The sequence below is a fragment of the Oncorhynchus kisutch genome, linkage group LG13 (assembly GCF_002021735.2).
Source record: "Oncorhynchus kisutch isolate 150728-3 linkage group LG13, Okis_V2, whole genome shotgun sequence".
NCBI classification, from domain to species: domain Eukaryota; kingdom Metazoa; phylum Chordata; class Actinopteri; order Salmoniformes; family Salmonidae; genus Oncorhynchus; species Oncorhynchus kisutch.
The window spans coordinates 6,485,287-6,511,641 of record NC_034186.2 but is presented as its reverse complement, the minus strand read 5'-3'; the positions used below and the strand labels follow the sequence as shown (position 1 = coordinate 6,511,641).

Below are 26,355 nucleotides of genomic sequence, written 5' to 3'. Positions count from 1 at the left end.
ACACCAGCTCAGTATCTGTGAGTCTCTGCCCAGGCCAGAGGCTGTTGTTGATGACTGCTTCCTGCTACCTCATGTTTTGTTTCCTGTTGCAGACTGGGCTCTGGGCTCTGGCACCTGCTCAGAGAAAACGTTATCTGTCTGACCGACACAATAGGATAGAGTCCAGATATCTAAAAGAGGGAGGGAGAAAGAGGGAGAAAGTTTGCAAGTTGGAAAATCCAGAGTAGCTGATTCACGCCCAGGCAGTGTCATAACGATGAATTCCGGTCTTTGGCCGTTGTTGAAGTGTGGGTTGGTGTATATATATATGTATGCACAGAGTACCAGAGAGCAGTATCATTTCATCCACTGGATCAGACTAGAAACATATCCTTTGGAGATTTACCTGCAAAAGAGCATCACATTTTAAACTTACAATGGTAAGTACTGTTGAGAGAATTGGTTTATGCCTTAAAATTAAGATGCACCAGTTAGTTTATATACATTTCAGACAGCCAATGCATTTCTCAGTCTGTAAAGTATGGCTTGATGTTGTCTCCACAGGACTTCTGCTCTGCATCACAGCAAACCAGAAGCCCCAGCTCATGGATCACCCTCTTCCTCCTGTACTCAAGTAAGAAACACATTTCAATAGATCTATGCATTTCTAAAATCCCACTCATGTAACGTCATTCATCTACTGTATTTCAATATTGACCTTTTTGTCATTCCTCAGTTGTCACCATGTGCACTAGAGTAGAGGGCTGGTCCTACCATCACTCCAACAAAACTATGAACTGGGACACTGCTAGAAAGTGGTGCACGGAGCACTACACTGACATGGTGGCCATCCAGAACCGTGGAGAGATCTCCCACCTTAACAGCATCCTGCCCAGGCAGACCAACTATTACTGGATGGGGATCCGTAAGGTGGACGACGTGTGGACCTGGGTGGGGACCAATAAGACCCTGACTAAAGAGGCAGAGAACTGGGCAGACGGGGAACCCAACAACAGAGGGAACAACGAGGACTGTGTGGAGATGTACATCAAGAGACAGGCGGACACAGGGAAGTGGAACGACGAGTCTTGTATGAAGAAGAAGACGGCTCTGTGCTTCACAGCCTCGTGTCAGAGCGACTCATGTTACCATGGAGAGTGTGTAGAGACCATCAACAGCCACCGCTGTAAATGCTCTGAGGGCTTCTACGGAGAGCAGTGTGAACACGGTAAGCAAGCCCAGGATGATATAGTCCAAATATCTAATACAGGCAGTATGAAGCCAACTGTTATCACACTCAATGTTCTCTTCATTGTAACTCTTTGCCTGTTTTCCTTTGTTGCCAGTTGTTGAATGTAAGATGGAGGTCACGGTCCCTGCTAAAGCCAGTGTCAGTTGCTCTCACCCCAATGGGAATTTCTCCTTTGACTCGACGTGTCAGTATTCCTGTGAAGAGGGGTACCGGCTGAGCAGCTCCGGGCCTGTGAGATGCACAGCCTCAGAATCATGGTCAGAACAGCCTCCCACCTGTGAATGTAAGTATATCCTCTTATAAACCTTATAAATAAGGTGTTCTGGACAGACTAACAACAGAATAAAATAAGCTACAATTTGTCATAAACTTTTGATTTGTACTGTCTTTGAATTACTTCAGTGTCTTGCTATCGGTCTTTATACCAGTATGACAGCTTAGACCTCCTGTATTTCAGTTGTTGTGTATCTTGAGGAATGTCTTCATCGTGGCACATTTAGTCAGTTATTACGATCTGCCCTCTCCTCCCCAGTGGTCTTATGCAGTGAGCTGTATGAACCTGGGAAGGGTTCCATGGCCTGCTCCCATCCCCTGGGCTCCTTCAGCTACCTGTCCACCTGTACCTTTACCTGTGAGGAGGGCTATGAGAGGCTGGCCTCCAGCTCTGCTACCCTGCAGTGTGGTGCCTCGGGACAGTGGAACGACTCACAGCCGCAGTGTATTGGTGTGTACAGGTTCTGGATATCTGTAAACGTAGCCCACATAACATGTTACATCAACTGTAGTTGCTATAAGTTTTTATAAGTTTTTAAACTCTTAATTAACAAGACCACTCTAACAATGGAAAAACATGTCCAATATTAAGTCATTTTTCTCAAAGTTGCTGAAATGCCACGTGCGTCCACTCATATCAGTGCATTCGTAAAACAACATGTATTTATTTAGGAACAATTTCTTTTTTACAATGACGGCCTACCCCAGACAACGATGGGCCAATTGTGTGCCGCCCAATGGGATTCCCAATTACAGCCGGATGAGATGCAGCCTGGATACAAACCAGGGACTGCAGTGATGCCTCTTCCAATGAGATGCAGTGCATTAGACCGCTGCCCCACTCGGGAGCCCCAAACTACCAGGGCCATGAACATAACCATTACGAAACTTCTATTCAATCAAATAAGCCTCACGTAGCAAGTTAGCAATGACATTTTGTTGTTGACCAAATCCATCTCATTGACCTTCATACTAAAATTCCTCACTTCATGGGCTTATTTTCATGGACAGATTTTGGGCTGAGTAAAACCTCTCACTTCGCCTCTTCCTCTCTGTTTAAACTCAGTCAATTTACACATTTACACACGATACTAAAACAGTATAGACTGAGTTTAAATGGAGAGAAAGAGGTGAAGTGAGAGGTTTTACTCAGCCCGAGTGTACAAAATCTTTAGAGCACCTGCTCTTTCCATGACAAAGACTGACCAGGTGAATCCAGGTGAAAGCTATGATCACTTATTGATGTCACTTGTTAAATCAACTTCAATCAGTGTAGACGAAGGGGAGGAGACAGGTTAAATAAGGATTTTTAAGCCTTAAGACAATTGGATTGTATCTGTGTGCTATTCAGAGGGTTAATGCAGGACAAAATATTTAAGTGCCTATGAATGGGGTATGGTAGTATGTGCCAGGCGCACCGGTTTGAATGTGTCAAGAACTGCAACGCTGCTGGGTATTTCACGCTCAACAGTTTCCCGTGTATCAAGAATGGTCCACCACCCAAAGGACATCTAGACAACTTGAAACAACTGTGGGAAGCATTGGAGTCAACATGAGCCAGCATCCCTGTGGAATGCTTTCGACACCTTGTAGAATCACTGTCCGACGAATTGAGGCTGTTCTGAGTGCACCTCCGTGGGAGGGGGGGGGGGGGTGTATCTCAATATTATATGTATATATACACCTTTTAACAGATGCTTTAATACAAAGTGAGTTGCAGTCATGCGGGCATCCATTTGACCTATTGGTCTTATCTCCTTATGGATGTCTGCCACACACATGAGCTCTCCAACGACAATCATTTTCATTATTTCATCCACAATTGTTTGTTACCTTTGTGGTTTTTTAATATACTAACCAATGTGTCCTTCTCTCAGCTGTCCAGTGCCCCTCTCCTGTGGTTCCTCTGGGGGGTCAGGTCAGCTGTGAGGCCCCCTCACATCCCTGGGGCTCTGTCTGCAACTTCAGCTGTGATGAGGGTTACGATCACCAGGGGGCCCCAAACATGCAGTGTTCACGGTCAGGGGAGTGGAGCGCTGAAACACCTACCTGCACAGGTATGTTATAACCTCTGTTACTCTCTCTGTGAGACACATTCAAACTGAATATTCTGTGAGACACAACCAAATTGAAATTCTGAGACGACCAACTTGGATTTTTGGTGATCATCAGGACAATGTATGTTTGTAGAGGTTATAAAGGCTTTATGAATGCATCATGAATGCATATCCTACATAAATGGGCTCAGTGATGTAAACAATCAGTTGATTCAGATTGTTTGACTGTTTTCCTCTGTTGTTTCTTGTTTCCTCCAGCCACACCTGAGCCTCCATTGAACCCCACTATCCTAGGCCTGGCAGCAGGGGGCGCTGTGTCATTATCTGGCCTGTCTCTGGCTGCATGGCTCCTCAAACGAATCAGACAGAAAGGTAAACACAGAAGAAGTCCCTTATCTTCTACACTCACAGTCATTGGCTAGGAATAAGAAAGTTATAAGGAATTCAAAGATATCTCTGTTTCTTAACACAGATTTGATTCAGAATGGCTTTTTCTTACTTGACAATACTCATCAATATGCTCATCATTGCTTCCTTCCAGCTAACAAGATTGATCTGAACAGCACCTCAGACATTGAGGAACCTTTACAGACCTACAGGAACAGCATCGACAGCCTGATATAGAGACCAACAACAATAACAGCAGGAACAACAGCAGGAACAGGCTGGCTCTGTTTTCAAAGAAGATCTGCTGGTCACACCTGGATCACAGTTCCTTCAGTATTGTAATGTAGTAGGTTAGATAGCCTTGAATCGTCTGACTGGGAGAGAGGTGCTACGTTGAGTATACAGAATCATCTGTTCTCATGATGGTCCTACAGAAAATGTATTTCTTCTCCCAAAGGGAGTTTTGTATTGAACAAATTGTTCACCACTGGCTGGTATATGACCACAAGTGGACACATTTCTTATGAAACTGATTTTGACAGCTATTTTATACAAACTACAGAAAGTTATATATTGTCTTCCCCTGTATAATTATTTGTATTATCATAAATATATTTTTATGATTTTACAAAACTGTGAAAACAATGCCTTTCAGTATTTAAGATATATTTATTTTGAAACCACAGTCTGTGTGTTACAGAATGTCTTTTTAAATATAATAAATGTTTCAAACATTGTCAATAATGTTCTTATTTTTTCCATTATTTTCTGTCCAATGCTTTTTATAATAGCTGTAAATAAATAGTCCGTGGCTATCTGAGTTCAAATGTACCAACAGAGAGCAACATTACTTCAAATACACCAGTAGAATAAGAATAGGTAGAGTGGTACGAAAGGGTTCAAGAGGGCTTCGCTAAGCCCCACCCCCCTTGGTTACTTTAGCAACGTCTGACATTTTCCCAGGAAGCCCAAATCCCCTTTCAACCACTGGCAAAATCCCCTCAGAATGATCCCAATATGTGTTTCTAATGAACAATAAACACAGACTACCCCTTAAAAATCAGGAAACTCTTGGGTATGTTGTGTCAGACTTCGCTAAGCGCCACGCCCCACTGGGTTACTATAGCAACCTCTGACATTTTCCCACTTGTTTTGTAATGTTTATGTCCAATGGCCGATGAGCACCGATACACATTTAATCTATAATTTCTCTTTCTCTTGACAAGGATTAAAAAGGATTTGTCAGTAGATTGTCGGGTTGATTCATGATGATAACTGCTAACTTGCTAGCTAAGATTTTGAAAGTATAATGTTGACATGATCAGTCCAATCAAAGCGACTGTAGATATAACGTGATTTGACGTCATTTTATCTGTGGCTAATGACCTTGAGCCTTCTTGGATGGGCACTTCTAATGTAAGTCTATGGCAGCACCCAAAAGTGCTAGACATTTCAAGGTTTTGTCTTAGACTTTGGGGTGACATAGTGTCCACATGAATGACGGGTCACTGCTGGTCACACCAGACACTGACTGGTTGTCTGATCCATGGCCCGGCATTCTTTTTAAGGTATCTGTGACCACCAGACGCATATCTGTAGTCCAAAGATTAAGGCCTCAATTGACTGATTTCCTTGTATGAACTGTATAATCTTTGAAATTGTTGCATGTCGTGTTCATATTTTCTTCAGTGTAGATGATACAGTATCTGTCACCTCATCAGTCACACCTGGACTTCATTACTACCTTGATTACTTACCCTAACCCTTTCAATCTAGGCCTGCAGGGTAGCCTAGTGGTTAGAGCATTGGACTAGTAACTGAAAGGTTGAAAGTTGAAATCCACATGCTGGCAAGGTAAAAATCTGTTGTTCTTCCCCTGAACAGGCAGTTAACCCACTGTTATTGAAAATAAGACTTTGTTCTTACCTGACCTGATAAAATAATTCTAGCCTGAAAGCTAACCCTCATTCTGGCTTTCACCAGCCGTCTTTCATCCTAGCCTGAGAGCAAACCCTCATACAGGCCGTTTTTCATCCTAGCCTGAAAGCTAACCCTCATACAGGCTTTAACCAGCCGTCTTTCACCCTAGCCTGAGAGCTAACCCTCATACAGGCTTTCTTCTTTCATAATAACAACCATATTTGAAGCCTAAACTAGATTTTTTTGGGATGGTTAAGTCCATGCTTCCACATCTCCCTTTTCTGTTAAACATCTACAGGGCTTCTAAATTAAATAGCTTTGAAGATATCAACATCCTGCCCTTTTCCTCTGCATTTACAGTGTACACCAACCTTTACAATAACCGTTATGACTACTAAAAATGTCACTGAAGTTACCAAGCAACACTGTGTATGATTACATTATTAAGTGGATTTATACTCAAACAAATGATAAACTGTTGGAAAGTGATTATTTATCCTCCTGTTATTGCTCATAACTGAGTCATACTAATTAGAATCCATTAGGGATATCAAACCTTTATCAGACGCCATCTTGAAATATCTGTTTCCTCACCGGCAGCATTGACGTCTTGGCCTAAGGAATGGGGGAACTTCTAGGAGTTAAATAACCAGTTCTGCTGACGTAGATGTTCAGAGTGTAAGTGAGTCCATTCAGGAAGGATGTGAGCCATAGTAGTCAGTGCAGGCAGCCAACAGGAGTCTATAGTGTTGTTCCCATCACACAGTCAAGGTTGTCTGTCTCCCTGTATCCTCATGACAACTTGTCTGTCTCCCTGTATCCTCAAGACAACCTGTCTGTCTCCCTGTATCCTCAAGACAACCTGTCTGTCTCCCTGTATCCTCATGACAAGTTGTCTTTCTCCCTGTATCCTCAAGACAACTTGTCTGTCTCCCTGTATCCTCATGATAACCTGTCTGTCTCCCTGTATCCTCATGACAACCTGTCTGTCTTCCTGTATCCTCATGACAAGTTGTCTTTCTCCCTGTATCCTCATGACAACCTGTCTGTCTCCCTGTATCCTCATGACAACCTGTCTGTCTCCCTGTGTCCTCATGACAACCTGTCTGTCTCCCTGTATCCTCATGACAACCTGTCTGTCTCACTGTATTCTCAAGACAACCTGTCTGTCTCACTGTATCCTCATGACAACCTGTCTGTCTCCCTGTATCCTCATGACAACCTGTCTGTCTCCCTGTATCCTCATGACAACCTGTCTGTCTGCCTGTATCATCATGACAACCTGTCTGTCTCCCTGTATCCTCTCAAGCTGTGCATATCCTTTAATAAAAATGCAGAAACACAGTAGTGGGTTAGTCAAATTCTACACACTGTTATAACAAAACCTAACTCAATGAAATGCACTTGAAATAGAGGTTGACTTGACATAGTACATTTGTCTACTGTTAGCTTACAATATTCAACAGATTATACACCCCACTCTTCATGACAACAAATGCTTGATGTGGTGTTAGCCAGACATTTCAAAGGAGTGAAAGAAACATTTCAACACCAGCTCAGTATCTGTGAGTCTCTGCCCAGGCCAGAGGCTGTTGTTGATGACTGCTTCCTGCTACCTCATGTTTTGTTTCCTGTTGCAGACTGGGCTCTGGGCTCTGGCACCTGCTCAGAGAAAACGTTATCTGTCTGACCGACACAATAGGATAGAGTCCAGATATCTAAAAGAGGGAGGGAGAAAGAGGGAGAAAGTTTCAGAGTAGCTGATTCACGCCCAGGCAGTGTCATAACGATGAATTCCGGTCTTTGGCCGTTGTTGAAGTGTGGGTTGGTGTATATATATATGTATGCACAGAGTACCAGAGAGCAGTATCATTTCATCCACTGGATCAGACTAGAAACATATCCTTTGGAGATTTACCTGCAAAAGAGCATCACATTTTAAACTTACAATGGTAAGTACTGTTGAGAGAATTGGTTTATGCCTTAAAATTAAGATGCACCAGTTAGTTTATATACATTTCAGACAGCCAATGCATTTCTCAGTCTGTAAGGTATGGCTTGATGTTGTCTCCACAGGACTTCTGCTCTGCATCACAGCAAACCAGAAGCCTCAGCTCATGGATCACCCTCTTCCTCCTGTACTCAAGTAAGAAACACATTTCAATAGATCTATGCATTTCTAAAATCCCACTCATGTAAAGTCATTCATGTACTGTATTTCAATATTGACCTTTTTGTCATTCCTCAGTTGTCACCATGTGCACTAGAGTAGAGGGCTGGTCCTACCATCACTCCAACAAAACTATGAACTGGGACACTGCTAGAAAGTGGTGCACGGAGCACTACACTGACATGGTGGCCATCCAGAACCGTGGAGAGATCTCCCACCTTAACAGCATCCTGCCCAGGCAGACCAACTATTACTGGATAGGGATCCGTAAGGTGGACGACGTGTGGATCTGGGTGGGGACCAATAAGACCCTGACTAAAGAGGCAGAGAACTGGGCAGACGGGGAACCCAACAACAGAGGGAACAACGAGGACTGTGTGGAGATGTACATCAAGAGACAGGCGGACACAGGGAAGTGGAACGACGAGTCTTGTATGAAGAAGAAGACGGCTCTGTGCTTCACAGCCTCGTGTCAGAGCGACTCATGTTACCATGGAGAGTGTGTAGAGACCATCAACAGCCACCGCTGTAAATGCTCTGAGGGCTTCTACGGAGAGCAGTGTGAACACGGTAAGCAAGCCCAGGATGATATAGTCCAAATATCTAATACAGGCAGTATGAAGCCAACTGTTATCACACTCAATGTTCTCTTCATTGTACCTCTTTGCCTGTTTTCCTTTGTTGCCAGTTGTTGAATGTAAGATGGAGGGGGTCACGGTCCCTGCTAAAGCCAGTGTCAGTTGCTCTCACCCCAATGGGAATTTCTCCTTTGACTCGACGTGTCAGTATTCCTGTGAAGAGGGGTACCGGCTGAGCAGCTCCGGGCCTGTGAGATGCACAGCCTCAGAATCATGGTCAGAACAGCCTCCCACCTGTGAATGTAAGTATATCCTCTTATAAACCTTATAAATAAGGTGTTCTGGAAAGACTAACAACAGAATAAAATAAGCTACAATTTGTCATAAACTTTTGATTTGTACTGTCTTTGAATTACTTCAGTGTCTTGCTATCGGTCTTTATACCAGTATGACAGCTTAGACCTCCTGTATTTCAGTTGTTGTGTATCTTGAGGAATGTCTTCATCGTGGCACATTTAGTCAGTTATTACGATCTGCCCTCTCCTCCCCAGTGGTCTTATGCAGTGAGCTGTATGAACCTGGGAAGGGTTCCATGGCCTGCTCCCATCCCCTGGGCTCCTTCAGCTACCTGTCCACCTGTACCTTTACCTGTGAGGAGGGCTATGAGAGGCTGGCCTCCAGCTCTGCTACCCTGCAGTGTGGAGCCTCGGGACAGTGGAACGACTCACAGTCGCAGTGTATTGGTGTGTACAGGTTCTGGATATCTGTAAACGTAGCCCACATAACATGTTACATCAACTGTAGTTGCTATAAATATATGAATGACACAGGACATTTTCCATTCAGAAATATCTAGGAGGGCAAATAGAGTTTTGTAATTGTGTGACAGTAGAATTGTCTCTGGACCCAGACTGACCACTGCACCACTCTGTCTTGCAGCTGTAAGCTGCCCTACCCTCCAGCAGCCACAGGATGGCGCTATCAGCTGTGGAGAAGACTTCACCTATGGAAGCAGCTGTAACTTTAGCTGCTCTGAGGGTTATCTCCTCAAGGGGGCGATCACGCTGACCTGCACATCAGCTGCTGAGTGGAGTGAGGAGATACCACACTGTGAAGGTAAGGACAAACTTTTTTGCATTTTTAAATAGATCTGATTTTAACCATTTTCTATATGGACAAGAGTTTTTAAATCAATTTCCACCATTGTATATATTGAGAAGAGTTTTTAAATCAATTTAAACCATTGTCTATATTGACAAGAGTTTTTAAACTCTTAATTAACAAGACCACTCTAACAATGGAAAAACATGTCCAATATTAAGTCATTTTTCTCAAAGTTGCTGAAATGCCACGTGCGTCCACTCATATCAGTGCATTCGTAAAACAACATGTATTTATTTAGGAACAATTTCTTTTTTACAATGACGGCCTACCCCAGACAACGATGGGCCAATTGTGTGCCGCCCAATGGGATTCCCAATTACAGCCGGATGAGATGCAGCCTGGATACAAACCAGGGACTGCAGTGATGCCTCTTCCAATGAGATGCAGTGCATTAGACCGCTGCCCCACTCGGGAGCCCCAAACTACCAGGGCCATGAACATAACCATTACGAAACTTCTATTCAATCAAATAAGCCTCACGTAGCAAGTTAGCAATGACATTTTGTTGTTGACCAAATCCATCTCATTGACCTTCATACTAAAATTCCTCACTTCATGGGCTTATTTTCATGGACAGATTTTGGGCTGAGTAAAACCTCTCACTTCGCCTCTTCCTCTCTGTTTAAACTCAGTCAATTTACACATTTACACACGATACTAAAACAGTATAGACTGAGTTTAAATGGAGAGAAAGAGGTGAAGTGAGAGGTTTTACTCAGCCCGAGTGTACAAAATCTTTAGAGCACCTGCTCTTTCCATGACAAAGACTGACCAGGTGAATCCAGGTGAAAGCTATGATCACTTATTGATGTCACTTGTTAAATCAACTTCAATCAGTGTAGACGAAGGGGAGGAGACAGGTTAAATAAGGATTTTTAAGCCTTAAGACAATTGGATTGTATCTGTGTGTTATTCAGAGGGTTAATGCAGGACAAAATATTTAAGTGCCTATGAATGGGGTATGGTAGTATGTGCCAGGCGCACCGGTTTGAATGTGTCAAGAACTGCAACGCTGCTGGGTATTTCACGCTCAACAGTTTCCCGTGTATCAAGAATGGTCCACCACCCAAAGGACATCTAGACAACTTGAAACAACTGTGGGAAGCATTGGAGTCAACATGAGCCAGCATCCCTGTGGAATGCTTTCGACACCTTGTAGAATCACTGTCCGACGAATTGAGGCTGTTCTGAGTGCACCTCCGTGGGAGGGGGGGGGGGGGTGTATCTCAATATTATATGTATATATACACCTTTTAACAGATGCTTTAATACAAAGTGAGTTGCAGTCATGCGGGCATCCATTTGACCTATTGGTCTTATCTCCTTATGGATGTCTGCCACACACATGAGCTCTCCAACGACAATCATTTTCATTATTTCATCCACAATTGTTTGTTACCTTTGTGGTTTTTTAATATACTAACCAATGTGTCCTTCTCTCAGCTGTCCAGTGCCCCTCTCCTGTGGTTCCTCTGGGGGGTCAGGTCAGCTGTGAGGCCCCCTCACATCCCTGGGGCTCTGTCTGCAACTTCAGCTGTGATGAGGGTTACGATCACCAGGGGGCCCCAAACATGCAGTGTTCACGGTCAGGGGAGTGGAGCGCTGAAACACCTACCTGCACAGGTATGTTATAACCTCTGTTACTCTCTCTGTGAGACACATTCAAACTGAATATTCTGTGAGACACAACCAAATTGAAATTCTGAGACGACCAACTTGGATTTTTGGTGATCATCAGGACAATGTATGTTTGTAGAGGTTATAAAGGCTTTATGAATGCATCATGAATGCATATCCTACATAAATGGGCTCAGTGATGTAAACAATCAGTTGATTCAGATTGTTTGACTGTTTTCCTCTGTTGTTTCTTGTTTCCTCCAGCCACACCTGAGCCTCCATTGAACCCCACTATCCTAGGCCTGGCAGCAGGGGGCGCTGTGTCATTATCTGGCCTGTCTCTGGCTGCATGGCTCCTCAAACGAATCAGACAGAAAGGTAAACACAGAAGAAGTCCCTTATCTTCTACACTCACAGTCATTGGCTAGGAATAAGAAAGTTATAAGGAATTCAAAGATATCTCTGTTTCTTAACACAGATTTGATTCAGAATGGCTTTTTCTTACTTGACAATACTCATCAATATGCTCATCATTGCTTCCTTCCAGCTAACAAGATTGATCTGAACAGCACCTCAGACATTGAGGAACCTTTACAGACCTACAGGAACAGCATCGACAGCCTGATATAGAGACCAACAACAATAACAGCAGGAACAACAGCAGGAACAGGCTGGCTCTGTTTTCAAAGAAGATCTGCTGGTCACACCTGGATCACAGTTCCTTCAGTATTGTAATGTAGTAGGTTAGATAGCCTTGAATCGTCTGACTGGGAGAGAGGTGCTACGTTGAGTATACAGAATCATCTGTTCTCATGATGGTCCTACAGAAAATGTATTTCTTCTCCCAAAGGGAGTTTTGTATTGAACAAATTGTTCACCACTGGCTGGTATATGACCACAAGTGGACACATTTCTTATGAAACTGATTTTGACAGCTATTTTATACAAACTACAGAAAGTTATATATTGTCTTCCCCTGTATAATTATTTGTATTATCATAAATATATTTTTATGATTTTACAAAACTGTGAAAACAATGCCTTTCAGTATTTAAGATATATTTATTTTGAAACCACAGTCTGTGTGTTACAGAATGTCTTTTTAAATATAATAAATGTTTCAAACATTGTCAATAATGTTCTTATTTTTTCCATTATTTTCTGTCCAATGCTTTTTATAATAGCTGTAAATAAATAGTCCGTGGCTATCTGAGTTCAAATGTACCAACAGAGAGCAACATTACTTCAAATACACCAGTAGAATAAGAATAGGTAGAGTGGTACAAGGACCCCAAGAGGGCTTCGCTAAGCCCCACCCCCCTTGGTTACTTTAGCAACGTCTGACATTTTCCCAGGAAGCCCAAATCCCCTTTCAACCACTGGCAAAATCCCCTCAGAATGATCCCAATCTGTGTTTCTAATGAACAATAAACACAGACTACCCCTTAAAAATCAGGAAACTCTTGGGTATGTTGTGTCAGACTTCGCTAAGCGCCACGCCCCACTGGGTTACTATAGCAACCTCTGACATTTTCCCACTTGTTTTGTAATGTTTATGTCCAATGGCCGATGAGCACCGATACACATTTAATCTATAATTTCTCTTTCTCTTGACAAGGATTAAAAAGGATTTGTCAGTAGATTGTCGGGTTGATTCATGATGATAACTGCTAACTTGCTAGCTAAGATTTTGAAAGTATAATGTTGACAAGATCAGTCCAATCAAAGCGACTGTAGATATAACGTGATTTGACGTCATTTTATCTGTGGCTAATGACCTTGAGCCTTCTTGGATGGGCACTTCTAATGTAAGTCTATGGCAGCACCCAAAAGTGCTAGACATTTCAAGGTTTTGTCTTAGACTTTGGGGTGACATAGTGTCCACATGAGTGACAGAACACTGAGCCAATCACGGCACAATGCTCCATATTTTCTGCTGGCTTGCCCCACCACCACAGAGAGCACTGAGCTAGGCTGAAACACCTGCATTTTTCTGCCTTACTCAAGAAAACAAAAAAGAGCCCATGTTTGTATGCAGCTTTTTAAAAACTCAAATAAATATAAATATACTTTTTTATATTGTTGGCAAACTGATATGTGACACGTATTAATGCCCAAATAACATGCAAAACAGGCAAGCCACACCCTCCCACCAAAACATTTTCATAACATCTTTTTCCCAAAAATGTGGGGCTCAAAACATGAATGACGGGTCACTACTGGTCACACCAGACACTGACTGGTTGTCTGATCCATGGCCCGGCATTCTTTTTAAGGTATCTGTGACCAACAGACGCATATCTGTAGTCCAAAGATTAAGGCCTCAATTGACTGATTTCCTTGTATGAACTGTATAATCTTTGAAATTGTTGCATGTCGTGTTCATATTTTCTTCAGTGTAGATGATACAGTATCTGTCACCTCATCAGTCACACCTGGACTTCATTACTACCTTGATTACTTACCATTTCAATCTAAGCTTGCAGGGTAGCCTAGTGGTTAGAGCGTTGGCTTAGTAATTGAAAGGTTGAAAGTTCAAATCCACATGCTGGCAAGTAAAAATCTGTTCTTCTTCCCCTGAACAGGCATCTAACCCACTGTTATTGAAAATAAGACTTTGTTCTTACCTGACCTGCCTAGTTAAATAAAAAAATTCTAGCCTGAAAGCTAACCCTCATTCTGGCTTTCACCAGCCGTCTTTCATCCTAGCCTGAGAGCAAACCCTCATACAGGCCGTCTTTCATCCTAGCCTGAGAGCAAACCCTCATACAGTCTTTCATCCTAGCCTGAAAGCTAACCCTCATACAGGCTTTAACCAGCCGTCTTTCACCCTAGCCTGAGAGCTAACCCTCATACAGGCTTTCTTCTTTCATAATAACAACCATATTTGAAGCCTAAACTAGATTTTTTTGGGATGGTTAAGTCCATGCTTCCACATCTCCCTTTTCTGTTAAACATCTACAGGGCTTCTAAATTAAATAGCTTTGAAGATATCAACATCCTGCCCTTTTCCTCTGCATTTACAGTGTACACCAACCTTTACAACAACCGTTATGACTACTAAAAATGTCACTGAAGTTACCAAGCAACACTGTGTATGATTACATTATTAAGTGGATTTATACTCAAACATATGATAAACTGTTGGAAAGTGATTATTTATCCTCCTGTTATTGCTCATAACTGAGTCATCCTAATTAGAATCCATTAGGGATATCAAACCTTTATCAGACGCCATCTTGAAATCTCTGTTTCCTCACCGGCAGTATTTATGTTTGGACCTCAGGAATGGGGGAATTTCTAGGGGTCAACAAAAGAGTTCTGCTGTGGATGATGTTCAGAGTGTAAGTGAGTCCAGTCAGGAAGGATGTGAGCCATAGTAGTCAGTGCAGGCAGCCAACAGGAGTCTATAGTCTTGTTTCCCATCACACAGTCAAGGTTGTCTGTCTCCCTGTATCCTCATGACAACTTGTCTGTCTCCCTGTATCCTCAAGACAACCTGTCTGTCTCCCTGTATCCTCAAGACAACCTGTCTGTCTCCCTGTATCCTCATGACAAGTTGTCTTTCTCCCTGTATCCTCAAGACAACTTGTCTGTCTCCCTGTATCCTCATGATAACCTGTCTGTCTCCCTGTATCCTCATGACAACCTGTCTGTCTTCCTGTATTCTCATGACAAGTTGTCTTTCTCCCTGTATCCTCATGACAACCTGTCTGTCTCCCTGTGTCCTCATGACAACCTGTCTGTCTCCCTGTATCCTCATGACAACCTGTCTGTCTCACTGTATCCTCATGACAACCTGTCTGTCTCCCTGTATCCTCATGACAACCTGTCTGTCTCCCTGTATCCTCACGACAACCTGTCTGTCTCCCTGTATCCTCTCAAGCTGTGCATATCCTTTAATAAAAATGCAGAAACACAGTAGTGGGTTAGTCAAATTCTACACACTGTTATAACAAAACCTAACTCAATGAAATGCACTTGAAATAGAGGTTGACTTGACATAGTACATTTGTCTACTGTTAGCTTACAATATTCAACAGATTATACACCCCACTCTTCATGACAACAAATGCTTGATGTGGTGTTAGCCAGACATTTCAAAGGAGTGAAAGAAACATTTCAACACCAGCTCAGTATCTGTGAGTCTCTGCCCAGGCCAGAGGCTGTTGTTGATGACTGCTTCCTGCTACCTCATGTTTTGTTTCCTGTTGCAGACTGGGCTCTGGGCTCTGGCACCTGCTCAGAGAAAACGTTATCTGTCTGACCGACACAATAGGATAGAGTCCAGATATCTAAAAGAGGGAGGGAGAAAGAGGGAGAAAGTTTGCAAGTTGGAAATTCCAGAGTAGCTGATTCACGCCCAGGCAGTGTCATAACGATGAATTCCGGTCTTTGGCCGTTGTTGAAGTGTGGGTTGGTGTATATATATATGTATGCACAGAGTACCAGAGAGCAGTATCATTTCATCCACTGGATAAGACATAGAAACATATCCTTTGGAGATTTCCCTGCAAAAGAGCATCACATTTTAATCTTACAATGGTAAGTACTGTTGAGAGAATTGGTTTATACCTTAAAATTAAGATGCACCAGTTAGTTTATATACATTTCAGACAGCCAATGCATTTCTCAGTCTGTAAAGTATGGCTTGATGTTGTCTCCATAGGACTTCTGCTCTGCATCACAGCAAACCAGAAGCCTCAGCTCATGGATCACCCTCTTCCTCCTGTACTCAAGTAAGGAACACATTTCAAAAGATCTATGCATTTCTAAAATCCCACTCATGTAAACTCATTAATGTACTGTATGTCAATATTGACCTTTTTGTCATTCCTCAGTTGTCACCATGTGCACTAGAGTAGAGGGCTGGTCCTACCATCACTCCAACAAAACTATGAACTGGGACACTGCTAGAAAGTGGTGCACGGAGCACTACACTGACATGGTGGCCATCCAGAACCGTGGAGAGATCTCCCACCTTAACAGCATCCTGCCCAGGCAGACCAACTATTACTGGATAGGGATCCGTAAGGTGGACGACGTGTGGACCTGGGTGGGGACCAATAAGACCCTGACTAAAGAGGCAGAGAACTGGGCAGACGGGGAACCCAACACCGTGGGGAACAACGAGGACTGTGTGGAGATGTACATCAAGAGAGAGGCGGACACAGGGAAGTGGAACGACGAGTCGTGTATGAAGAAGAAGACGGCTCTGTGCTTCACAGCCTCATGTCAGAGCGACTCATGTTACCATGGAGAGTGTGTGGAGACCATCAACAGCCACCGCTGTAAATGCTCTGAGGGCTTCTACGGAGAGCAGTGTGAACACGGTAAGCAAGCCCAGGATGATTTTTTTTATTTATTTCACCTTTATTTAACCAGGTAGGCAAATTGAGAACAAGTTCTCATTTACAATTGCAACCTGGCCAAGATAAAGCAAAGCAGTTCGACACATATGACGACACAGAGTTACACATGTAGTAAATGGAGCAAAATAAATAAATAAAATAAAATAAATACAGTTGGGAAAGAGGTAGTTGTTTGGGCTAAATTATAGGTGGGCTGTGTACAGGTCTAGTAATATGTGAGCTGCTCTGACAGCTCGTGCTTAAAGCTAGTGAGGGAGATAAGTGTTTCCAGTTTCAGAGATTTTTGTAGTTCGTTCCAGTCATTGGCAGCAGAGAACTGGAAGGAGAGGCGGCCAAAGAAAGAATTGGTTTTGGGGGTGACCAGAGAGATATACTTGCTGGAGCGCGTGCTACAGGTGGGTGATGCTATGGTGACCAGCGAGCTGGGTACTTTACCTAGCAGGGTCTTGTAGATGACATGGAGCCAGTGGGTTTGGCGACGAGTATGAAGCGAGGGCCAGCCAACGAGAGCGTACAGGTTGCTGTTCCAGTTTCAACTGACCTGAGCCCTAGGACCATGCCCCAGGACTACCTGACATGATGACTCCTTGCTGTCCCCAGTCCACCTGGCCATGCTGCTGCTCCAGTTTCAACTTCCACCTGACTGTGCTGCTGCTCCAGTTTCAACTGTTCTGCCTTATTATTATTCGACCATGCTGGTCATTTATGAACATTTGAACATCTTGGCCATGTTCTGTTATAATCTCCACCCGGCACAGCCAGAAGAGGACTGGCCACCCCACATAGCCTGGTTCCTCTCTAGGTTTCTTCCTAGGTTTTGGCCTTTCTAGGGAGTTTTTCCTAGCCACCGTGCTTCTACACCTGCATTGCTTGCTGTTTGGGGTTTTAGGCTGGGTTTCTGTACAGCACTTTGAGATATCAGCTGATTTACGAAGGGCTATATAAATAAATTTGATTTGATTTGATTTGCAATGGTGGGTAGTATATGGGGCTTTGGTGACAAAACGGATGGCACTGTGATAGACTGCATCCAATTTGTTGAGTAGGGTATTGGAGGCTATTTTGTAAATGACATCACCGAAGTTGAGGATTGGTAGGATGGTCAGTTTTACAAGGGTATGTTTGGCAGCATGAGTGAAGGATGCTTTGTTGCGAAATAGGAAGCCAATTCTAGATTTAACTTTGGATTGGAGATGTTTGATGTGGGTCTGGAATGAGAGTTTACAGTCTAACCAGACACCTAGGTATTTGTAATTGTCCACGTATTCTAAGTCAGAGCAGTCCAGAGTAGTGATGTTGGACAGGCGGGCAGGTGCAGGCAGCGATCGGTTGAAGAGCATGCATTCTGTTTTACTTGTATTTAAGAGCAATTGAAGGCCACGGAAGGAGAGTTGTATGGCATTGAAGCTTGCCTGGAGGGTTGTTAACACAGTGTCCAAAGAAGGGCCAGAAGTATACAGAATGGTGTCGTCTGCGTAGAGGTGGATCAGAGACTCACCAGCAGCAAGAGCAACATCATTGATGTATACAGAGAAGAGAGTCGGTCCAAGAATTGAACCCTGTGGCACCCCCATAAAGACTGCCAGAGGTCCGGACAGCAGACCTTCCGATTTGACACACTGAACTCTATCAGAGAAGTAGTTGGTGAACCAGGCGGGTCAAGAGTGTCCCCCCCATTTGAAGAGGGGGATGACCGCAGCTGCTTTCCAATCTTTGGGAATCTCAGACGACACGAAAGAGAGGTTGAACAGGCTAGTAATTTTGCAGCTCTTTCAGAGCATCAGCTGACTGGATTTGGGAGAAGGAGAAATGGGGAAGGCTTGGGCGAGTTGCTGTGGGGGGTGCAGTGCTGTTGACCGGGGTAGGGGTAGCCAGGTGGAAAGCATGGCCAGCCGTAGAAAAATGCTTATTGAAATTCTCAATTCTAGTGGATTTATCAGTGGTGACAGTGTTTCCTATCTTCAGTGCAGTGGGCGGCTGGGAGGAGGTGTTCTTATTCTCCTTGGACTTTACAGTGTCCCAGAACTTTTTTGAGTTAGTGTTGCAGGAAGCAAATTTCTGCTTGAAAAAGCTAGCCAAGGGCTATATCTGTTCCTGGTTCTAAATTTCTTGAATGGGGCATGCATATTTAAGATGGTTAGGAAGGCATTTAAAAAAAATAACCAGGCATCCTCTACTGACAGGATGAGATTAATATCCTTCCAGGATACCCCGGCCAGGTTGATTAGAAAGGCCTGCTCGCTGAAGTGTTTCAGGGAGCGTTTGACAGTGATAAGTGGAGGTCGTTTGACCGCTGACCCATTACGGATGCAGGCAATGAGGCAGTGATCGCTGAGATCTTGGTTGAAGACAGCAGAAGTGTATTTAGAGGCTAAGTTGGTTAGGATGATATCTATGAGGTTGCCCGTGTTTACGGCTTTGGGGAGGTACCTGGTAGGTTCATTGATAATTTGTGTAAGATTGAGGGCATCAATCTTAGATTGTAGGATGGCTGGGGTATTAAGCATGTTCCAGTTTAGGTCGCCTAGCAGCACGAGCTCTGAAGATAGATGGGGGGCAATCAGTTCACATATGGTGTCCAGAGCACAGCTGGGGGCAGAGGGTGGTCTATAGCAGGCGACAATGTGAGAGACTTGTTTTTAGAGAGGTGGATTTTTAAAAGTAGAAGTTTAAATTGTTTGGGTACAGACCTGGATAGTAGGACAGAACTCTGCAGGCTATCTTTGCAGTAGATTGCAACACCGCCCCCTTTGGCAGTTCTATCTTGTCTGAAAATGTTGTAGTTTGGGATGAAAATTTCAGAATTTTTTGTGGTCTTCCTAAACCAGGATTCAGACACGGCTAAGACATCCGGGTTGGCAGAGTGTGCTAAAGCAGTGAATAAAACAAACTTAGGGAGGAGGCTTCTAATGTTAACATGCATGAAACCAAGGCTATTACGGTTACAGAAGTCATCAAAAGAGAGCGCCTGGGGGAATAGGAGTGGAGCAAGGCACTGCAGGACTACGATATAGTCCTATAATCTAAAACAGGCCGTATGAAACCAACTGCATTGTTCTATTCTAAACGGTTCTGCACCGGTACCTTTCTGCGTTGTGTTCTGGTAAGGTGTAGGTGGAAGATAAGGCTCTGGACACAATTCAGACGGTTGTCTCTCTTTTAATGGCTGCATGGAATGGATACAGATACAGGGCAAACGTTACTGCTGCCGTCTGGACTCCCATACAAGTATATGTGCCTCTCCTCATCACGCTCTGAGCAAACTCAGTAGTAAGAGTATCAACAAAAAATACATTGTACAAAATGTGACATGTTCATGTTTTCAAAAGACTCATTACATTTTATAAATGTTGTACACCAATACACTAATAATTTGCTAATAAGTGCAAAATATTTCTTAGAGAGTGTACTATTGTACCATTATTAGCTGAAGCAAACTAATGGAGCAACAATGCCATTTTTTGACATGCCTGGGCAAGTAACAAAATGAGTGACAACAACGAACACATTAAACATGAAATACAAAATGGTCACATTTCACACCTGGAATGGACTCCATTAAAGTACATTTGCCTGATAGAAGACAGTGTAGAAAACACACAAGAAAATCATTTTAAAAACTCACGATGTCTGTACCTGAAAGAGATCCTCTGCCGCCACAAAGCTAACGACAGTTGAGCTAGCCTTGCAAAGTTGCACTCTAACATTATCCCCATTCAAATGAATATATATTCCTATAAACAGTACTGCAACACTAAATCGGTGACGATATAATTTTTGCTTGACTTTTCTTGTGAATTTGTGAACATGTGCATTCCAAAGACCGTAACACCTACCTCTCCTCATCACGCTCTGAGCGAACTGAGGAGAAAGAGCCTGGCTCCCGTTGACGACATCACAGCATTAACACAATTTAGAAATACAATAAAATTATTCATTCTTGAAAGAAATGTAATATATCTTAAAATAACACATTAAAACACACTCAGGAATGGGATGCCATCTTGAAATCTCACAATCTTTCCTCACCGGCAGTATTAACTTCTTGGCCTAAGGAATGGGGGAACTTCTAGGAGTTAAATAACCAGTTCTGCTGACGTAGATGTTCAGAGTGTAAGTGAGTCCAGTCAGGAAGGATGTGAGCGATGGTAGTCAGTGGAGGCAGCCAACAGGAGTCTATAGTGTTGTTTCCCATCACACAGACAAGGTTGTCTGTCTCCCTGTATCCTCATGACAACTTGTCTGTCTCCCTGTATCCTCAAGACAACCTGTCTGTCTCCCTGTATCCTCATGACAAGTTGTCTTTCTCCCTGTATCCTCAAGACAACCTGTCTGTCTCCCTGTATCCTCATGATAACCTGTCTGTCTCCCTGTATCCTCATGACAACCTGTCCGTCTCCCTGTATCTTCATGACAACTTGTCTGTCTCATTGTAGCCTCATGACAACCTGTCTGTCTCCCTGTATCTTCATGACAACTTCTCTGTCTCCCTGTATCCTCATGATAACCTGTCTGTCTCCCTGTATCCTCATGACAACCTGTCCGTCTCCCTGTATCTTCATGACAACTTGTCTGTCTCATTGTAGCCTCATGACAACCTGTCTGTCTCCCTGTATCTTCATGACAACTTCTCTGTCTCCCTGTATCCTCATGACAACCTGTCTGTCTCCCTGTATCCTCAAGACAACCTGTCTGTCCCCCTGTATCCTCATGACAACCTGTCTGTCTCCCTGTATCCGCATGACAACCTGTCTTTCTCCCTGTATCCTCAAGATAACCTGTCTGACTCCCTGTATCTTCATGACAACTTGTCTGTCTCATTGTATCCTCATGACAACCTGTCTGTCTCCCTGTATCTTCATGACAACTTCTCTGTCTCCCTGTATCCTCATGACAACCTGTCTGTCTCCCTGTATCCTCAAGACAACCTGTCTGTCTACCTGTATCCTCATGAAAACTTGTCTGTCTCCCTGTATCCTCATGACAACTTGTCTGTCTCCCTGTATCCTCAAGACAACCTGTCTGTCTCCCTGTATCCTCATGACAAGTTGTCTTTCTCCCTGTATCCTCAAGACAACCTGTCTGTCTCCCTGTATCCTCATGATAACCTGTCTGTCTCCCTGTATCCTCATGACAAACTGTCTGTCTTCCTGTATCCTCATGACAACCTGTCTGTCTCACTGTATCCTCATGACAACCTGTCTGTCTCCCTGTATCCTCATGACAACCTGTCCGTCTCCCTGTATCCTCATGACAACCTGTCTGTCTCCCTGTATCCTCATGACAACCTGTCTGTCTTCCTGTATCCTCATAACAACCTGTCTGTCTCACCGTATCCTCATGACAACCTGTCTGTCTCCCTGTATCCTCATGACAACCTGTCCTTCTCCCTGTATCCTCATGACAACCTGTCTGTCTCCCTGTATCCTCATGACAACCTGTCTGTCTCCCTGTATCCTCAAGATAACCTGTCTGACTCCCTGTATCTTCATGACAACTTGTCTGTCTCATTGTATCCTCATGACAACCTGTCTGTCTCCCTGTATCTTCATGACAACTTCTCTGTCTCCCTGTATCCTCATGACAACCTGTCTGTCTCCCTGTATCCTCAAGACAACCTGTCTGTCTACCTGTATCCTCATGAAAACTTGTCTGTCTCCCTGTATCCTTTTTCAACTTGTCTGTACCTGTATACTCATGACAACCTGTCTGTCTCCCTGTATCCTCAAGACAACTTGTCTGTCTCCCTGTATCCTCAAGACAACCTGTCTGTCTCCCTGTATCCTCATGACAACTTGAATGTCTCCCTGTATATTCATGACAACTTGTCTGTCTCCCTGTATCCTCATGACAAACTGTCTGTCTCCCTGTATCCTCAAGACAACCTGTCTGTCTCCCTGTATCCTCAAGACAACCTGTCTGTCTCCCTGTATCCTCATGACAAACTGTCTGTCTTCCTGTATCATCATGACAAACTGTCTGTCTCCCTGTATCCTTTTTCAACTTGTCTGACCCTGTATACTCATGACAACCTGTCTGTCTCCCTGTCACGGTCCCTGCTAAAGCCAGTGTCAGTTGCTCTCACCCCAATGGGAATTTCTCCTTTGACTCGACGTGTCAGTATTCCTGTGAAGAGGGGTACCGGCTGAGCAGCTCCGGGCCTGTGAGATGCACAGCCTCAGAATCATGGTCAGAACAGCCTCCCCCCTGTGAATGTAAGTATATCCTCTTATAAACCTTATAAATAAGGTGTTTTGGAAAGACTAACAACAGAATAAAATAAGCTACAATTTGTCATAAACTTTTGATTTGTACTGTCTTTGAATTACTTCAGTGTCTTGCTATCGGTCTTTATACCAGTATGACAGCTTAGACCTCCTGTATTTCAGTTGTTGTGTATCTTGAGGAATGTCTTCATCGTGGCACATTTAGTCAGTTATTACAATCTGCCCTCTCCTCCCCCGTGGTCTTATGCAGTGAGCTGTATGAACCTGGGAAGGGTTCCATGGCCTGCTCCCATCCCCTGGGCTCCTTCAGCTACCTGTCCACCTGTACTTTTACCTGTGAGGAGGGCTATGAGAGGCTGGCCTCCAGCTCTGCTACCCTGCAGTGTGGAGCCTCGGGACAGTGGAACGACTCACAGTCGCAGTGTATTGGTGTGTACAGGTTCTGGATATCTGTAAACGTAGCCCCCATAATTTTTTTATTTTTATTTTTAATTTTACCTTTATTTAACCAGGCAAGTCAGTTAAGAACAAATTCTTATTTTCAATGACGGCCTAGGAACAGTGGGTTAACTGCCTGTTCAGGGGCAGAACGACAGATTTGTACCTTGTCAGCTCGGGGATTTGAACTTGCAACCTTTCGGTTACTAGTCCAACGCTCTAACCACTAGGCTACCCTGCCGCCCCAATAACATGTTACATCAACTGTAGATGCTATAAATATAAGAATGACACAGGACATTTTCCATTCAGAAATATCTAGGAGGGCAAATAGAGTTTTGTAAATGTATGACAGTAGAATTGTCTCTGGACCCAGACTGACCACTGCACCACTCTGTCTTGCAGCTGTAAGCTGCCCTACCCTCCAGCAGCCACAGGATGGCGCTATCAGCTGTGGAGAAGACTTCACCTATGGAAGCAGCTGTAACTTTAGCTGCTCTGAGGGTTATCTCCTCAAGGGGGCGATCACGCTGACCTGCACATCAGCTGCTGAGTGGAGTGAGGAGATACCACACTGTGAAGGTGAGGACAAACTTTTTTGCATCTTTAAAATAGACCTGATTTAAACCATTGTCTATGATAGGAGTTGACAAGAGTTTTTAAACCAATGTATTTATTGACAAGATAGACACATGACCACTCTAACAATGGAAAAACATGTCCAATATTAAGTAATTTTTCTCAAAGTTGCTGAAATGCTACGTGCGTCCACTCATATTGGTGCATTCGTAAAATAACATGTATTTATTTAACTTGGCAAGTCAGTTAAGAACAATTTGTTATTTACAATGAGATGCAGTGCCTTACACCGCTGCACCACTTGGGAGCTCCAAACTACCAGGGCCATAAACATAACATTACGAAACCTCTCTTCAATCAAATAAGCCTCACATAGCAAATTAGCAATGACATTTTTTGTTGACCAAATTCGACACCATCTCATTGACCTTCATACAAAATTTCCTCACTTCAGGGACTTATTTTCATAGACATATTTTGGGCAGAGTAAAACCTCTCACTTAAAATCTTCCTCTCTGTTTAAACTCAGTCAATTTACACACAATACTAAAACAGTATAGACTGAGTTTAAATGGAGAGAAAGAGGTGAAGAGGTTTTACTCAGCCCGAGAGTACAAAATATTAAGAACACCTGCTCTTTCCATGACAAAGACTGACCAGGTGAATCTAGGTGAAAGCTATGATCACTTATTGATGTCACTTGTTAAATCAACTTCAATCAGTGTAGATGAAGGGGAGGAGACAGGTTAAAGAAGGATTTTTAAGCCTGAAGACAATTGGATTGTATCTGTGTGCTATTCAGAGGGTTAATGTGCAGGACAAAATATTTAAGTGCCTATGAATGGGGTATGGTAGTATGTGCCAGGCGCACCGGTTTGAATGTGTCAAGAACTGCAACGCTGCTGGGTATTTCACGCTCAACAGTTTCCCGTGTATCAAGAATGGTCCACCACCCAAAGGACATCTAGACAACTTGAAACAACTGTGGGAAGCATTGGAGTCAACATGAGCCAGCATCCCTGTGGAATGCTTTCGACACCTTGTAGAGTCCATGTCTGACGAATTGAGGCTGTTCTGAGGGCAACTCCGTGGGGGGGGGGGTGTAACTCAATATTATATGTATATATACACCTTTGGGGGGAGTAACTCAATGTATATATATTAATATACCTTTTAACAGATGCTTTAATCCAAAGTGAGTTGCAGTCATGCGGTCATCCATTTGACCTATAGGTCTTATCTCCTTATGGATGTCTGCCACACACATGAGCTCTCCAACGACAATCATTTTCATTATTTCATCCACAATTGTTTGTTACCTTTTGTGGTATTTTAATATACTAACCACTGTGTCCTTCTCTCAGCTGTCCAGTGCCCCTCTCCTGTGGTTCCTCTGGGGGGTCAGGTCAGCTGTGAGGCCCCCTCACATCCCTGGGGCTCTGTCTGCAACTTCAGCTGTGATGAGGGTTACGATCACCAGGGGGCCCCAAACATGCAGTGTTCACGGTCAGGGGAGTGGAGCGCTGAAACACCTACCTGCACAGGTATGTTATAACCTCTGTTACTCTCTCTGTGAGCCACAATCAAACTGAATATTCTGTGAGACACAACCAAACTGGATATTCGCTGGTCATCAGGACAAAGTATGTCTTATGTAGTGGTTATAAAGGCTTCATGAATGCATCATGAATGCATATCCTACATAAGGGGGCTACCAAAATTCGACCATTCTTGAGAGGGTTGTAATCAGTGATGTGACCAATCAGTTGATTCAGATTGTTTGACTGTTTTCCTCTGTTGTTTCTTGTTTCCTCCAGCCACACCTGAGCCTCCATTGAACTGCACTATCCTATGCCTGGCAGCAGGAGGCGCTGTGTCAATATTTGTCCTGTTTCTGGCCGCGTGGCTCCGCAAACGAATGAGAGAGAAAGGTAAACACAGAAGAAGTCCCTTATCTTCTACACTCACAGTCATTGGCTAGGAATAAGAAAGTTATAAGGAATTCAAAGATATCTCTGTTTCTTAACACAGATTTGATTCAGAATGGCTTTTTCTTACTTGACAATACTCATCAATATGCTCTCCATTGCCTCCTTCCAGCTAGATCTGAACAGCAACTACCATTGAGAAACCTTTATAGACCTACAGGAACAGCATCGACAGCCTCATATAGAGTCCAACAACAACAGCAGGAACAACAACTGCCTGTATTTTTATGACAACTTGTCTGTCTCCTTGTATCCTCACGACAACCTGTCTGTCTCCCTGTATCCTCATGACAACCTGTCTCTTTCCCTGTATCCTCATGACAGCTTGTCTGTCGCCCTGTATCCTCATGACAA

General features: G+C 43.5%; 2 protein-coding genes across 2 annotated transcripts; both read left to right on the top strand.

The window, feature by feature from the left end:
* The first annotated feature begins 297 nt into the window (after positions 1-297).
* Positions 298-26,355, top strand: LOC109879568 (P-selectin-like). The gene is made up of 24 exons (XM_031838023.1): positions 298-419; positions 544-613; positions 716-1,207; positions 1,326-1,514; positions 1,764-1,955; positions 3,382-3,561; positions 3,820-3,933; positions 7,509-7,545; positions 7,781-7,820; positions 7,945-8,014; positions 8,117-8,608; positions 8,727-8,918; positions 9,168-9,359; positions 9,556-9,732; positions 11,224-11,403; positions 11,662-11,775; positions 11,945-12,024; positions 16,067-16,136; positions 16,239-16,730; positions 23,159-23,425; positions 23,840-24,016; positions 25,378-25,557; positions 25,831-25,944; positions 26,114-26,355. The coding sequence occupies exons 1-24, from the start codon at positions 417-419 to the stop codon at positions 26,230-26,232; spliced, it is 4,233 nt and encodes a 1,410-aa protein (XP_031693883.1). The 5' UTR covers positions 298-416; the 3' UTR covers positions 26,233-26,355.
* LOC109883443 (E-selectin-like) lies at positions 2,843-4,697 on the top strand. Its single transcript, XM_031785448.1, has 4 exons — positions 2,843-3,213; positions 3,382-3,561; positions 3,820-3,933; positions 4,103-4,697. The coding sequence occupies exons 1-4, from the start codon at positions 2,931-2,933 to the stop codon at positions 4,183-4,185; spliced, it is 660 nt and encodes a 219-aa protein (XP_031641308.1). The 5' UTR covers positions 2,843-2,930; the 3' UTR covers positions 4,186-4,697.

What these genes read in the sequence shown, in the direction of transcription:
- LOC109883443 (XM_031785448.1), top strand. Translation starts at nt 2,931, where the DNA reads ATGTGTCAAGAACTGCAACGCTGCTGGGTATTTCACGCTCAACAGTTT. An exon ending in TGAAACACCTACCTGCACAG is followed by an intron (nt 3,562 to 3,819) that starts GTATGTTATAAC and finishes TGTTTCCTCCAG; the next exon opens with CCACACCTGAGCCTCCATTG. An exon ending in CAAACGAATCAGACAGAAAG is followed by an intron (nt 3,934 to 4,102) that starts GTAAACACAGAA and finishes GCTTCCTTCCAG; the next exon opens with CTAACAAGATTGATCTGAAC.
- LOC109879568 (XM_031838023.1), top strand. An exon ending in CAAACGAATCAGACAGAAAG is followed by an intron (nt 3,934 to 7,508) that starts GTAAACACAGAA and finishes TTCCTGTTGCAG; the next exon opens with ACTGGGCTCTGGGCTCTGGC. An exon ending in CCTCTTCCTCCTGTACTCAA is followed by an intron (nt 8,015 to 8,116) that starts GTAAGAAACACA and finishes GTCATTCCTCAG; the next exon opens with TTGTCACCATGTGCACTAGA.